Genomic DNA, 15,415 nt, shown 5'->3' with positions numbered 1-15,415 from the left:
ATATTTGTTCACAGCCACTAGGAGCACAGGCCACATAACCCTTCACATTATATCCCAGAGAAAGTGGGCCAATATAAATATTTCGTTTTTTTTTAATGGAGAATCCATCCAGAGACTCATCCTGGATATGTTACAGTTCAATCGCAAACATAATTTCAAGAATGCAATCAAACCCAATATTTGTGCCCAACCTACTAAAATCCGTCCTACCACCCAGACTACTACACGAGAATATATTTCCTTTTGATATTAGCAAATACCTATAGGTAATAGTATAAATAAAGAAATAAATTTAATACATAATTATTAGAAATATAGTTATATAATTTTTAAGACTAGATCATGACTGCAACTTCAATTTCAAACATATCACACCGCCCGGAAGACATATCGAGAGTTAAGAGTAGAGACAGGATCTCTCGCTCTCGCTGGCAAATCCTTATCCTCTCAAGTCGGCCATGTCAAAGAGCTCTAGATTGCCCACTCGCTTCGTGACACGTCTCGAAAATTACGTAAGCCGCATTCATCCATCGCGCGCGCGCGCGCTCTGTAGAAAAGAAAAGAAAAAAGCGAAACAAAAAGAAGAGTAGAGAAACCTAAAACAAAAGAAAAGGAGAAGAAAGTGAGAAAGGGGGGACGGAACACAAAGGAATCGGGAGTCGGCGCCTTTGTCTACGCCGACCAATCATTACGTCATTTTCTCGACTCTCTCTCTAGAAAAGCTGTTCCCCACCCCCCACCACCCACTCTCTAAATCTCAAACAATTATAAAATCCTTATCCGTATCTCGCCTTCCATTTCCTGCTGATTCGTTTGTTTAACCTTTTTTTTAAAAAAATTTCTTCTATTAATTTCGGTTCTTCCGTTTAATTTTTTTTTAACAAACCGGAGGATTTCTGAGATTTATCTGATCTAGGGTTTTATTTTTGTTCTCCGATTTTTTCTAGAGTTTTACTGATCCGTCGGGGATAAAATTATTTTCTATTTAAACGTTTTGAATTTATTGGTGAAATATGAAAAGTATGGCGGAGCAATCCGTGGTTGTTGAGAAGGCCGACGATGGTGACAAGGAGAAGAAGAAGAAGCGTCGTGGCAATCGCCGATCTAAGCAGAACACTCCTTCTACATGTAATTACCCCACCCTTTTAAGTATGAACTACTTTTGTTAAAACGAGTTACTGTTTCATTAGATCTGAACTATTCATGCGGTAGGTGAATTTTTCTAATTGAGTTTTTAATGTGTAACTAGAATGCGCGGAAAATGATCGTTAGGTGTTTACTTTTAAATAGTTTTTTTTGGGTTGCCCATATTGGGTTTCTGGTAACTGAGATGAACCCAAAGAGAAACACTATTTAGTCTATTGTTTAGTTGAAAAGAAGCAAAGTTTGTGTCACACAGAGAGTCTTGTGCAATTTATAGTCAAGGATTATGGTCTTTCAGAAAAAAAATTGTTTTTATTTGAACATGTTGGACTTGCTACATTTCTTGCATCCTATGGGTCCTGGGCTCAAATTCTGGAAATATCTTCTCATTGCTGTTATGTTACATCTTGCCCTTTTGTCCTCACCTCCAATGTGGAATTCTTGTGCATGGGTACTTGTTTACCCTTTCTTCACTCGAGTGGGACCTTTCTTTGACTCGAGTGAGCCATCCTTGTTTATTTTTGTTTTTTTTGTGGGAGATATCACTCGGTAGTTTTTAATTGACCTTGAGTTGTCTTCTTAATGGATATGGACCATATGGTTTCTCTGTAGCAGCTTGCAGTTCAGTGAATGAAAAAGGTGCTGAAGTGTCACAGTTGGGAAATGGTTGCGAAGCTAAAAATTTAACATCATCGATGGGCCACTCTTCATCAAGAAAGCAGGAGTTGGACATGCATACATTAAACGAGGAGGGACTTGCAAGAGTATCAAATGTTGCTTTTAATGCTCTGCCTACAATGCATATATATGAAAAAACAGGCTCAGGTGAGGCGAGGAGCTTGCAAAGGGATGATTGGAACCCTTCTGATGGTAGTGGAAGAGTGGTTTCTAAGTCGTGTCCTGAACCTATTGCTAGTGGAGGTCCATTAGGGCTATCCACAGACAATCATTTGCCATCTTTTAATGAGAGTGGGGTTCATGCTCAGAGTAAGATTTTTGCTTCACACTGGTCAATGGCTGCTGTTAATGAGGCATTGGAGGTTAGTTTTGTACTGGATCTAATTATATTCGATGCCATGATGGTTATGTCTTCAATTAATCTATTATTTTGATCTTAGGAGTTGCCCTAGGGGAAGGAAATGTCTGTTATCTTATATATTTGCGTGTTTTCTTTGAATATTGGACAGAAAGGTGATGCTTTTAAAGCGCTATTTCGTGTAAATGCTCACAATAGGCTTGAGGTACGTAATAAATTTTTTAATTTAATTTCTTATTATATTCTGTCCTTTCAATCGTTCATTTCTCTTTTGCTTAAATCATTTCACTAATAACATGTATATGCTGATTTACACTGGTAGGCATACTGCAAAATTGAGGGAGTATCAGTAGATGTACTTATAAATGGGAATGCTGCACAGAATAGAGCTGTAAGTCTGGAGTTTACTTGTTTAGAACTCATACCAGTTGCACTGGCTTATTTTTTTTAAAATCAGTTATATATTAATTTAATTGCTTGCTGTGACTGGGATCCTTTATGTGATTTTTCTGAGATGGGAAAATATATTATTTTTTGTGATATTTTACATAATAGTGTTCTTGTTTTGGTGGGAATGGGTTTCAAAATGTTTTACTGTCGCTGCTTTGATGCAGGTTGAAGGAGACATTGTGGTTATGCAGGTTGATCCTTTGTCTCTGTGGACCAAGATGAAAGGGTCCATTGGGCCTTCCAACAATCTTGGGCATGCAGAAGATGTTAACTTACTGCCAGAGGTTAGTGAAATAGTTGCCAATAGCAAGGGTAAAAATAAGTTAGATGTGGAGTATGAGATTGCACATTGTGAAAATTGCATACCTCCAGAGAATGGATTTCATGAAGAGGATAATTCTATAACTGGCAATGCTGTTCATCAAGAACACATTGACCACATGGGTGGTTGTTATACAAATGAGCATAATCCCTGTGTCTCAGATTCTTCTCTTGTTGGCTCTTCTAGAGAGCAGAATGAAGCAATCGGTGCTTTGGGGAGGTTATGTGCCATGATCAGTTCATTCCCGTCAAAGCGACCTACTGGCCGGGTTGTTGGCATCATCGAAAGATCTCTTCGTCGAGATGTTATTGTAGGTTCTCTCATTGTTAAGCAATTGTTGTACCACAGGGAAGGCTTTAAGAAAGATGCAAAGAAGAACAAGGGTCTCTTATCAATTTCTGACCATAAGTATATCCATCTGACTCCAACTGACCCAAAATTTCCGAAAATGATGATCCTTATTCAAAGCTTGCCTGACTTGATCAAGAAAAGATTGGAGGATGGTGACCTGACAGTTGAAATGGAGCTTGTAGGTGCACGCATTGATAGCTGGAGTGAGGAAAGTCCTTTTCCACGAGCCCATGTCTCCCACATTTTTGGACGGGGAGGTGAAGTGGAGCCACGAATCAATGCAATTTTATATGAAAATGCAATCTGCTGCTCTGAATTTTCTCCGGAAACGATTTCCTGCCTTCCTCGTGTTCCTTGGGAGGTGCCAGCAGAGGAATATAAAAAGAGGATAGATCTTAGAGATTTGTGCATATTTACTATTGACCCTCCAACTGCCACTGATCTTGATGATGCTCTATCAGTTGAAAAGTTATCCAATGGAACCATCAGAGTAGGTGTTCATATTGCTGATGCATCATACTTTGTTTTACCTGACACAGACTTAGATGTAGAAGCTCAAATCAGATCAACGGCTGTCTATATGTTGCAACGCAAATTACCAATGTTGCCTTCCTTGCTCTCTGAGAATCTTGGTTCGCTTAACCCTGGAGTAGATAGACTAGCGTTCTCAATTTTCTGGTACTTAAATGGTGCTGGGGATGTTATAGATCGCTGGATTGGCCGCACTGTGATACGATCTTGTTGCAAGCTTTCATATGAAAACGTGCAGGACATAATTGATGAGATGATTGATGTGGAAAGTAAAACTTTCTTCAGAATTGGATGCCCACAATTGTATAACAACTTTGAATGGTCTAATGTTGTTGAATCTGTTAAGACTCTTCACAATGTTTCAAAAACTTTACAGATGCAGAGGCTCAATGATGGGGCTTTACGACTTGAAAACTCCAAAGTAGCATTTTTGTTTGATGAGAATGGAATTCCATATGATAGTGTGCTTTCTGAACAGAAAGACTCAAATTTTCTTGTTGAAGAGTTTATGCTCTTGGCTAACAGGACAGCTGCTGAAGTTATATCTAGAGCTTTTCCTGATAGTGCATTGTTGCGGAGGCACCCTGAACCCAATATGCGGAAGCTTAAAGGGTTTGAAGCTTTCTGCTGCAAGCATGGCTTAGAATTGGACACTTCCTCCTCTAGTCATTTTCATTGGTCGCTGCAACGGATCAGGGAAAAACTCAACGATGATTCCATACTATTTGATATTCTAATGTCATATGCTACAAAACCGATGCAATCGGCTTCTTACTTCTGTAGTGGTGATTTAAAAGATAATGTGAATGACTGGGGTCATTATGCTCTTGCTGTTCCTCTTTATACGCATTTTACTTCACCACTTCGTCGTTACCCTGATATTGTTGTCCATCGCACATTGGCTGCTGTAATAGAAGCTGAAAAATTGTATCTGAAGCATAAATCCCTGCATAAGGTCAAGCATGGGGAGGAAGCAACAGTGAAATGTTTCACTGGTATTTATTTTGATAAGAATGCTGCAGAGTCCTTTGACGGCAGGGAAGCATTGTCAGCTGCAGCATTAAAGCATGGAGTTCCCTGTGCAGAATTACTTACAGAAGTTGCTACTCATTGCAATGAAAGGAAACTGGCTAGTAGGCATGTTAAGGATGCCTGTGATAAGCTCTACATGTGGGTTTTGCTCAAAAAGAAAGAGGTATTATTTCTCCACCTTTCACACCCTGTGCTATTGCGTACAATATCTTTTATGATGGCTTCAGTTAGTTTATTATTATCTTTTCTAGTCGAGTCAACTTGTAACACTTGGTTTTTGTGCATTTGCCATTTTGCCTGCCCTAGCGCTTACTTCTCTGCCTTTGCTCCTGGTGCCTCTGTCTATTGCTACAAATCTTGATTTTACGCTTGATTTTTGGGAATTCAAATTATTTCATGATGTCTTCAGGAAGTTTTTTGTGGCATTGCTTCTGAAGTTGTCGCTAATATTATAGTAAGTGCATTTGTCTAAGTTGCCATATTGCCCAAGGGGCTGCGCTGAGTGAAGTGACTTGTTAAATGAAAAATAAATTTGTTATCCAAAACTCAGTAAAAGGAAAATTAAAGCTCCAATCACAAGCAATCTACATCAAGTGGATTTAGATGATTTGATTATATCCCATTGGGTCCAAAATTGATTCTGAATATTTCCAAGTGATTTAACTTGCTCAAAACTTGTTGTTCGATGTTTCAAGTCATTTTTCTCATTAGCATTGTAAAACTCTTTCTACCATACAGTTGGGGGTCAGCTACATGAACCCATTAGAGAAGTTAAGTCGGATGGTGGATTCACTTCTGCGTTTGTTCTTATCTAGAGATACACTCTTGTCTAATCTTATTGAGCCTATATCCTTATTACTTCCATTTAAGTCTTTTTTTCCGTCGTCATACCTTTTTTTTTATCATCTCCTATTTAAATTTAAAATTCTCTCAATTCTTTCAACTGCCACTCCACTTTCTCTTAAAATATGTTGGACATGTTTAAACTATCTTAAATGGTTTGAAGTTACTTTTTTTATACCCTCAAATATATTCTAAAATATAAAACTTTGTAAGGCACATACTTATGTGAAGACGCCTTGTACAGATGCTAGCAAGCTGCCCTTACTTCAGCTCGTCAAGCCTGAGTGTCTTAAACAAGTGGCCGTAGTACCTTTAAAGGCACTGGCACATGTTTCATAAAGTGACTTGTGCTATCTGATACTTGCCACTTTTAATCTCTGTCATCTCATCCGGATTACATAGTATGTATTATCTGAAGATTCAGTTGAGATGAAGCATGACAACGATTTCGAAATATATTATCTATGTTGATTAGCCACAAATGTATCAAGTATTTGGTGAGTGTTCCCCTCTCCTTTTGTTCTCATGCGCCTTGCCAATGTTGAAGTTAAAAGATATTGATTTAGCCATCTACCGTCTATTGCTTTTGTTACATGGTATTTGACATCTTTATATAGTGTCATGATTAACTAAAGTTGCATTTTTCCCTGTAAAATATTGTCCTGTGGGGTCCTATTCCAGGTCTCGACCTAGAGCTACTGGTAATGTCATTTGGTTCTTTGGCGCTGTGTGTTAAATGCTGGGAATAGTTGTTTACTAGCTTTTACTGGTTTTTTGATGCATGCATCTTGTCGTTATTCTTGCCTTCGCTCTTGATTGATTAGCTAAAGATGGTAGGGCTGGGGTTTAACCGACCAGGTGGCAGTTGGAAGTTAAAATGTATTATAGTAGGAATCTGTTGCATGCTTTGATGATGCTCAATTGTTCTGCAAATGACATTCGTATTCAACTGTAACAGTCTGCAAAGAGCTCTATTCCATTTGATAATTTCCCTTTTGTTTTCGTGGATTAATATGACCTCACATCTTGCAATTGCCCTTTCACAGATTTTGTTGTCAGACGCTAGAGTATTAGGTCTGGGGCCAAGATTTATGTCAATTTACGTCAACAAGCTAGCTGTAAGTACTTGCCTATGGGATTTGTAATAATATTTGTCTTTTGTGAATCAGTGTAAAAAATAACATAGTTTGATTGTTACAAGGGCACGATTGTTATCTTGTTATCTTATGGTCTGCCTCCAGGTTGAACGGAGAATATATTATGACGATATTGAAGGCATGACAGCTGAGTGGCTTGAGGCCACGTCTACATTGTTGCTGAATTTTTGTGCCTACAAAAGGTCTTATAGGAGAAGTGGCTTTGGCTATAATAGGACACTCGATGATGTTGCATGGCTCGTGAGCCCTACTGATCCGCGATTTGAACTGGGCATGTCTGGAGATGGTAGTAGAGAGTGTGATTCTGCTTTATCTGCGCGTTGTCTTGATCCTGGTTCTAACTCGGGGATTGAACCAGCGGTTTTCCCTCTGACAGTGCGCCTTCTCGCAACAATCCCTGTAGCACTTCTTGCAATTGGTGGGGATGATGGACCACTTGATGTTGGTGTGCGGCTTTACATGAGTTCATATTTCAGATAAGTCGTTTTCTCAATGTTGGAACGCAACTGATGCTGTAAATGAAACTAAGTTAACAGGGCTTTATACCAAGTAACATATTTATATTGTTTGGTGAGAGCTCTGTTGTAGATAAAAATACGAGTGAATAGTTTGCTCTTATAAAGTAGTGGTGAAGAAGTTAAAGGCCAAAAAAAGTGGTGGAGAAGGAAGTATGTGGTTGAGACTTGGGATGTACTCATACTTCTGGGATATTTGATGCTGAAACAACCGGTGGAAGGTGTAGGTTAAGGCGGGTTTCTTGTCATGGCCTTGGTTTTAGTGGCTGTTTTTAACATAAGCTGCTTCCGGAATTGGTTCTTGTTTTTGTCGGCCGGTTTCATATGATTGGTATTGAAACCAAATTTTATCATGTATTTTATACGTTTTGATTTCTTTGCTGCAGCCCAATAAATTTTTGATTTTGGGTGGCTGGATCGTATTTGCTATATTCCTCGAGACTTGCGGAATAATGAGTCTTTCTTTTGCACATTGTCTTTTTTCATTATTCCTACAGTCAGGTAATGAGCAAGTTTTTGATGTTTCAGTTATGAGATCTTCCATATAATAAAATGTTGTACAGATTTTCCTAGGCTCCTTATTCGGGTCTTGCTAACTGTAAATTGTTCCTTGAAATTATGGTCCAGTTCTCTATCAAATGTTTTTTTTTGCTTTGAGATTTATTTTTTCGACGATAAATATTCCTCTGAACTTGGGATGTGAATTATAGCCGGTGCCAAAGTGAAAGGATAAGTAACTGGTCTTGCACTGAAATGCGATTCTCCTTGTAAAGATTCCAGTATTAGTTTTGAAGATTGTCAAGTTACTCTTATGGAGGATTGTCAAGTACTCCTCCTATGGTTAGTGATGCATTTTTGCTTTCTTATTTCTTTAGTTTCCGCTTGGATATTTTGTCTGTGTTACGCACGCGCTCCACATTGCCTAGATGTGAAAGGGAAGTGTAAGATATAAGAGAGGTCAAACAAACTCCGTAACAATCAGCAACCGGCTTTCCTTAGGGACAAATTGTTGGGAGTCGGTTGCTGGGTTGGGCTTTTAGAGCCCATTATGGGAAGGGCTTGGGACAAATCAGTGAGGACAAGGGCCTAAAAGGGATAAACTGTTGATTATTTGGGGTGGGTGGGCTCTTCTTATCATTTGGTATTGGAACAACCTACTTATGCTCATTTGGGTATGTGTGTCCCTCTGATCTCCGTTTAAGTATGGGTTGGGCCGGACCGCTTGCAAGGGGTTACCTATGTGGGCTCAGGAGGGTGGAATCCATGGCATGGTTCCTATTGAGTTTGCCTATGAGGTCGGCGGTTTAAAAGCGCAAGGGTGTCTTGCGCACTCGTCTCATATCACCTAGATGTGGAAGTGAAGTGCAAGATACAAGAACTCGCATGGCAAACTCTAATAATCAACAATCAATTTTCCAATGGTTCTGGACTCGTGGACTAAGTCCATGGTTGGTCAAGCCTAGGCCTTGTAGGGGGTCGATTGTTGGACCGGGCTTCCCAGGCCCATTAAAGTGTGGCACCGGGAAGACAAATCCTTTAGGACAAGTGCCCAAAGTGGACAAACTAGTGATTGTTTGGGGCAGGTGGGCTATTCTCATCAGTCTGCAAAATTTCCCTCCAAAGCAAAAGGATGGTGTAGCCTTTGTTTTCTGCGCAAAAACAAGCCTCATCTCCCACTCTTCTAACAATCACCTGGTCCCAAAACAACAAAATCTGTCCATATTAGGGGCATGAAGTTTGATGACTGATTTTAAGAAACAGGATTTCAACATGCCACATACTCACACCATCTGAACCATGTATTGCATTCCTTCCCACAAAACATTAGACTATAACACAATAGGCTTGACCATTGATGGGCACTTTTCTTTGATAATACATGCTGATTCTCTTAGGCAACAAAAATGTAAGCCTGCCAATCAACCTAACTGCAGAATGTTCCATTTCTATTCCATGGAACGTCCATAGAGAGAGAGAATTAATGGGTAACAACTCTACCGGGAGAACCATTTCAATATCAAACTACCATTGCAGCACTTGGAGATGAATATTAATCACAAATTGGAACTTTTATTAGCAAAGCTAAGTTTATGCTTTAATGACTTGAGTCCACGTCATAAGCAAGTTCGGAATGATATTGTCGTAGCGGTTCAGCATGAAGAACAGAAAATAAAGGAAATCAATAGCACTACTAATCCAGCAAATAGCTATTCCAAAGAAACTAGCCCTTACACTCACCAGGGTTGAAGAGAATGAAAACATCAAAACATTACCGCAAATGGTATATTCGTTAAATCAAGACTCAGATTCCGTTGCAACAAAAGCTGCATCGCCCTCTGAACTTTGGGATTCTAATAGCTTCATTTGACGTTCAGCATGCTCTCTTTCACATTGACTGATTCCAATAATAATATCAAGCATTGTACCAGTGGTGCCAAAAAACACAAGAGGTCCGAAAGATTTACGTTTTATCCCCACTGGAATAGCTAGCAAAGCCCCTGCCACTGAGAATACCCAAGTGCCCAAAGCACTGCAGATATTCCATTTAACCATTCATCAATGAGGTACATGAAACATAATTTCAAAAGAACATGTAAAAAACACTAAATTTGCAGCTGCAAGCACACACATTTTTCCCATCTCACGTGTCATAGATTGGTTCTAAATGAAAATAACTCCAACTAGAAACAAAGAAGTTTTGGTTGGGATTGTGAAGTTGATTGTGGTTAACTCCTTGTAAATGCAGGAGGTCGCAAATTCAACTCTCACGCCTAGCAGTTTCGACGTTATTTTTCTGCACATATTTTGGCCCGATCTTACTTGTCGCTGGTGGAGCGGGCTAGGTTGGCGGTCCAACTTAGAGTTGGCCCAGCTGTCCGAGTGGGCATGTTGGGCTGAGAAATTCTCGGTTACCAAAAAAAACTCCAACTGGAGATGAAAGAGCTGATATTATATGACCGATGTAGGCATCTAGTTATTTAACACTTTGCATACCACATCTTCTATAATTGGAACCACTCTTAGAGAGTATAATTATGAAGGTTTCGGGTGAAGGAAGAGAAGGGGTGGTAGGCTTAGTAGGGCTCGAACCTACAATATAACCGTTATGAGCGGTACGTTTCAACCAATTAAACTATAAGCCCCTACGGATCTCTACATGCAATTCGCTCATACCGAACTCAGTGAGCACTTTATGATCAAACAACTAACTTGCTAGAAAAGTGTCACAGAGATATTGAAGACATCAAACAATTTTTGATCCTCTTCTCTTAACTTCAACCGACTATTTTGCTGGAACTGAAATCACACATTTAAGGTCAGATTGCTGTTCTGTGCTTCTATCAAACACAAGCATATATACATGCAAAAATGTCTCATAGCATCAAAGAATATCCAGACAGAGTCAATCCCCACAAGTTTATGCGCAATTGCTTTCTTTTCACTGCCTAAATTCAGAAATCACAATGACACATCTAACATATGATCTCCCCATCAGTTCAATTTTCATAACAGCATTGTTCAAATCCAAAAAAACATCTTCAAATTCCAAACATGTAATGAAAAACTAAGGAGAATGGATGCAAGAGAACTGACTTGGATACCGTGCAATCCTCAAGATGCTTTACTTCCTCTTGGCCTACCATTTCTCTCAACCTCTGACAACCAATTCTGCTTACAGGTATACTCCAGCTCTTAAAATTCGACTCTTTTTCACTACCCTTCTCAGTTTAACAGATCCACCTACAAAACCATAGAGCCGCAGATGTTAATGTGCAAAAAGAGATTATTGTGTAATCTCTAAACCCTAGAACCATCAAAAACCGAACAAAAACGAAAATAAACATAAAGTGTCATGGGCCTAACTATGCACTAGAAAACCGGCTTACTAGTGATAGGTTTGCCCAATCTTATAAAGCACTCACCCTCCCCACACTTAACCGATGTGGGACTCATGACAAACCCCACCCCTTCAAGACCAACGCCCACGTTGGTCGAGCACCATGGCGGCCTGCACTCTGTCTGAGGCTTTCACCCGGCTAGCACCCTCAACAGGGTACACACTCAACAGTGTACGGGGTCAACAGGTAGCCCTTTCCATGGCCCTTCCAGGGTCCCTGGGCCTGGCCCAAAGGGCCGGTTAAGTGTGGTTTGGCTCCGATACCATTTGTCATGGGCCTAACTATGCACTAGAAAACCGGCTTACTAGTGATAGGTTTGCCCAATCTTATAAAGCACTCACCCTCCCCACACTTAACCGATGTGGGACTCATGACATAAAGCACATAATTTTTTTCTAGAAATTGATTCATAGAAGAGTGATTGAATGCAGTATGAATGAATGATTCGATACTCTCACCTCATCAGAGAATCGAGTCCAGAAGCAGCAGACTACAGTGCTACTTCGCAGTGCTATGCCCTCGCGAGAGAGAATGTGGAACTCAAAGAAATCGTTATAAACGGCATCGTTTTCAATAAACGAATATTTAAAATCGACGTCGTTTTAGAAGATGGTTTGATCAGCGGTTCAGACGGTATAAAGGAATAATCAAACGGTATCGTTTTGAGATCAACGGTAACGTGGGGAGGGGAGGAGGGCCATTGCTGTGCAGAGGCGATCTGCTGAGCGATCTTGGTGAAGAGGAACCATTCAATGATGTTGCAGCACCTGATCGCCGCGAAGCGTAGCCAATTCCTAATTACGAAGATCCCTCTCAATCCTTCTAGGACCTCAATGAGTTGTTTCAGGTTCCTTTTGGATTTCTCTTCAATCAATCTTCTCTATCATCGAACTATTCGTCATCGTTAGTTTGAGCAAAATTCAATATGTACATGAATGAATGCATAACGTGTGCTTGAAGATTTTTAATCCTGATTTATTTTAGGGATGTCGATCACCTTAAATTATGTTGACATCATGTTGAGGGATAATGAACTCCATCTAGCAGAATTTATTGTCTTTGCTTCTTTATTATGGCTATTATAATGTGAAATCCAGAGAAGGAAGGAGCATTGCCCTCTAAATTTCATCCAATGCGCTTGCACTTGCTTTTATAATGGTCATTGGAACCTTCCCTAGTTCGTTTGTGCTGAGTGCTGACATGTTCACTGAGAGGAATTTTCATTAGGTCTAAGAGACGATGCCACGTGAGCTCTAAGAAACGTATAAGAATGATAAATATTTTGGTGAAATAACTGGAAATGGAGCTAGCACTCAGCCTTAAGCTTTCCAAGGAAGTTTTAATAGTTGTTACTTGGTGTTTGGTATTAGTTTAGACTTGATCCCAAGGAAATATTGCATGAGCCATATCTTGGTGTTAAGGCAAATGGAAAATTGGTGAAACACATATTGTTACAACTGTAAGCAACTAATCTATATTATGATGTTTCAGGAAACATATGATCGCTTGGACAAGACACTTGCTGGTACAGACCACTCATGGAGAGCTCTGACTCTAAAGGTTAATCATCAATTTTGTGCTATCCAATAGGTCAATAGTAGTGTGCCAAGTGCAAAATTGTCCTAGGATTTACCATGAATCAGATTGCTAACGACCTCACTGCTCATTGTTTTTGGCTGTTCCAGTTGTGCAGTGCCCTGGAAACTGCAAATAAGTTGGTCCGGTCTACCAATGTGAATGTTAGATTGCTGTCTGAGAATGTTGAGGAGCTCGAGGGAATTGTCAAGAGGGAAGATTCAGCTCTATCTTCATCCAAGGCTTTCCATCTCTCTCTTGAACCAAAATGAAGTATCATTGGCAGTCAAAGTGTTAAATGACCGGATATGGTATGTGGTTTCTTAGAGATGTTAATTCATCCTCCAAAGAGCTGCTCATCACCTTCAAGGCACCCATGAGTCCAAAAATCACTTTTCATGCTTCTAGACCAGTTATAACGGAAGAGAATATAATTAGTCATTCTTTCTCTTCTTTACAAATGAAGCAAACATTTGCTAGAGTCCAACCTTTACAAAAGGTTGTTAATGGTTAGGATCCTTCCGTTGGTAGCTTCCTGAGTGGAAAATCAATTTTAGCAACTAGTTTTTGGTTTCAACCTATCTACAATAATTACCACGTCTTAGTTATTTTTTAAAATCACTTGTACTTTTTAAGGTTAGGGAATTCTTAATCGCATCATGTCCCTACATTCTCTCTAGCTACTTGATATTTAATGAGTCTGGTACCTCCATTTTCTTTTTTTCTTTTGGGTTACCAAAGGGAACAACGCTCCCCCCTCTGGCCATCTCAGTTAACTCGAACCCTCTACTAAACGCAATTGTTTCAATCAATCATCTTAACTCTAACCCATTGCAATTTTCTCAATTTGAAAGTCTCAATCAACTGTCACCTTCTGTTGATCATAGCAGAAATACTACTTGACTAGAAACAGATTCAATTGAGTGATAACTGGACTTAACTACATTACTTAAAACGGAAAGGACCACATAGAAAGCGAATTCCTCCCTCGACTTACTATAAACATAACATGTACACGGTCTTGTTTGGTTCTCATTTTTTTCTGATAATATCATATCCAAGTAACCAGGTAGTCAGTTCTTTAATATCAGGTTATTGTATACTTGCATTTCTGGTGAGATATCAACTTATGTGAAACATATGAAAATGGTTATTAAAAGAGTGTTTGGCCAAGTGTACTTTATCTGGTGTTTTTGAGAATCCTTTGATCACCTGGAAATTCAAGGGAACTTTTATTCTCTGATTCAAATGAACAGTTCCTGAAATGTAAATGTTTAACCTTTTCTTTTTTTCATTTCCCATTCTTAGTTTTTTTTTTGGATGAATGTCCCTGAGCTCGCTTACTATTTTTCTGGCAGACTTGGTCTTAGACATGCACCTGATACTGCTGACCCAGCTCAGGTTAAGTATGTCAATTAGTAAGAATAAGAAGTTCCCTTTGAGCTTGGTTTTGACAAGCTCTAGCCATCATGTACTTGCAAGACCCTATCTGCTCATCTGATGGTGTTGCTGGGCCTGACTGCTCGTAGCTAAAACCTAGTGCCTAGTGTCTCCTCTGTAATGGGAATTAGGATGCTTCGTTACAAAAATGTCCAAAACACTCTGCTAGAAAATTCAGTACAGGTCCACTTAATTAACTAATAGATGACAGCTACTTTATCAGTACTTTTTTTAATGCAATAGAATTTTTATTCAGGGCCACCAAGGAGTTGAAACCCAAAGAGAGAGAGCTAGTTTTTTAGTAATTGTGTGGGCTTGAAAAAGAAGCACAAAGTATGCCATAGAAGAATTCAAAATTTTCTTTGATCTACACTGTTGAGATTTTTGCATTGCTTATCTTCTTTCAATAAGTTCGTTTGCTCTGTGATGTAGATTAAATTAAATATTGGTGACTGTAACTTAATCGAAGCAAAAAGGAGGAATATTTCTGTAACTCGAGCAGGATACCAAGATTAAAATCATATGTAGTGGCAGTTTTCTCCCCATTACAAAACCTTCTTAACGTTGAACTAAACAGAAGCAAGAGAAAGAAAAAACAATTCTATCAACAACCCTCCATCTGGAGTCTAATCACTAACGCTCCAAGTTGCTTATTCTTAAAACAAGAGTCGCTGTCTTGAGAACTTGACAAGCTTTCTGATGACGCTTGAAGGCACAGACAAGCTTAAATTAAAAACCAAGCATAAACTATTAGTTTGATTCTATTCTAAAAGACAATAGTGTAGTGGTCACAGTTCTGATTTGTTTTGTCTTGACATTTTTCTCTCTATGCTATTTTTGTGGAAGTAATGGATCTGATGCAGTGACATCAGTGGCTTATATACACACATACACACACACTCTGTATAAATATGTATGTATTTACCTATTTAACTTGCAAATTTGCAATTGCATTTTTGTTTATATTTTTTGTAAAACTTTAGATTGAAAGGGATGATGGGTGTGAGTAGTGAGCAAAAGTGGAGGCTTCTATTTTAAACCTCGATCTCGACAATTATTTTTTTTCCTTCTAGCTGATGTTCTTGTTCCCTCAAATTAAAGAGGAATGGAGGGGAGGTTTC

General features: G+C 39.2%; 2 protein-coding genes and 1 long non-coding RNA gene across 5 annotated transcripts; 2 read left to right on the top strand and 1 right to left on the bottom strand.

Moving 5' to 3' along the window:
* The first annotated feature begins 401 nt into the window (after positions 1-401).
* LOC120011347 (DIS3-like exonuclease 2) lies at positions 402-7,996 on the top strand. Of its 3 annotated transcripts, XR_005471006.1 has the most exons (8): positions 402-1,128; positions 1,756-2,183; positions 2,331-2,384; positions 2,502-2,570; positions 2,794-5,028; positions 5,953-6,205; positions 6,755-6,826; positions 6,950-7,018. XR_005471006.1 is itself a non-coding variant. In XM_038862445.1 (7 exons), exons 1-7 carry the CDS (start codon positions 1,014-1,016, stop codon positions 7,343-7,345), a joined length of 3,366 nt encoding a protein of 1,121 aa, XP_038718373.1. In that variant the 5' UTR covers positions 411-1,013; the 3' UTR covers positions 7,346-7,996. The 3 variants fall into 3 exon arrangements, 2 of the variants coding, with proteins under 2 accessions (XP_038718373.1, XP_038718372.1); XM_038862445.1 differs by lacking the exon at positions 5,953-6,205 and having other exon boundaries at positions 411-1,128; positions 1,759-2,183; positions 6,950-7,996; XM_038862444.1 differs by lacking the exon at positions 5,953-6,205 and having other exon boundaries at positions 411-1,128; positions 6,950-7,996.
* A 1,428-nt stretch (positions 7,997-9,424) lies between these two features.
* On the bottom strand, positions 9,425-11,890 carry LOC120011317. Its single transcript, XR_005471002.1, has 3 exons — positions 11,738-11,890; positions 10,975-11,121; positions 9,425-9,910 (listed from the first exon to the last, which is right to left on the bottom strand). It is a non-coding gene; the product is annotated as an uncharacterized LOC120011317 (long non-coding RNA).
* A 689-nt stretch (positions 11,891-12,579) lies between these two features.
* Positions 12,580-13,740, top strand: LOC120010559. Its single transcript, XM_038861341.1, has 3 exons — positions 12,580-12,642; positions 12,771-12,839; positions 12,965-13,740. Exons 1-3 carry the CDS (start codon positions 12,580-12,582, stop codon positions 13,124-13,126), a joined length of 294 nt encoding a protein of 97 aa, XP_038717269.1. The 3' UTR covers positions 13,127-13,740.
* Positions 13,741-15,415: the final 1,675 nt, after the last annotated feature.

This window comes from Tripterygium wilfordii, chromosome 12, assembly GCF_013401445.1.
Source record: "Tripterygium wilfordii isolate XIE 37 chromosome 12, ASM1340144v1, whole genome shotgun sequence".
In the NCBI taxonomy this organism is placed as follows: Eukaryota; Viridiplantae; Streptophyta; class Magnoliopsida; order Celastrales; family Celastraceae; genus Tripterygium; species Tripterygium wilfordii.
Note: the sequence above shows the minus strand (reverse complement) of the source record. Positions and strands in the feature narration are given on the sequence as shown.

Coding starts and splice junctions, on each gene's coding strand:
- LOC120011347 (XM_038862444.1), top strand. CDS start 1,014: ATGAAAAGTATGGCGGAGCAATCCGTGGTTGTTGAGAAGGCCGACGAT. Junction 1,129..1,755: donor GCAGAACACTCCTTCTACAT/GTAATTACCCCA, acceptor GTTTCTCTGTAG/CAGCTTGCAGTTCAGTGAAT. Junction 2,571..2,793: donor ATGCTGCACAGAATAGAGCT/GTAAGTCTGGAG, acceptor GCTTTGATGCAG/GTTGAAGGAGACATTGTGGT.
- LOC120010559 (XM_038861341.1), top strand. CDS start 12,580: ATGGAGCTAGCACTCAGCCTTAAGCTTTCCAAGGAAGTTTTAATAGTT. Junction 12,643..12,770: donor TAGTTGTTACTTGGTGTTTG/GTATTAGTTTAG, acceptor ATGATGTTTCAG/GAAACATATGATCGCTTGGA. Junction 12,840..12,964: donor GGAGAGCTCTGACTCTAAAG/GTTAATCATCAA, acceptor TGGCTGTTCCAG/TTGTGCAGTGCCCTGGAAAC.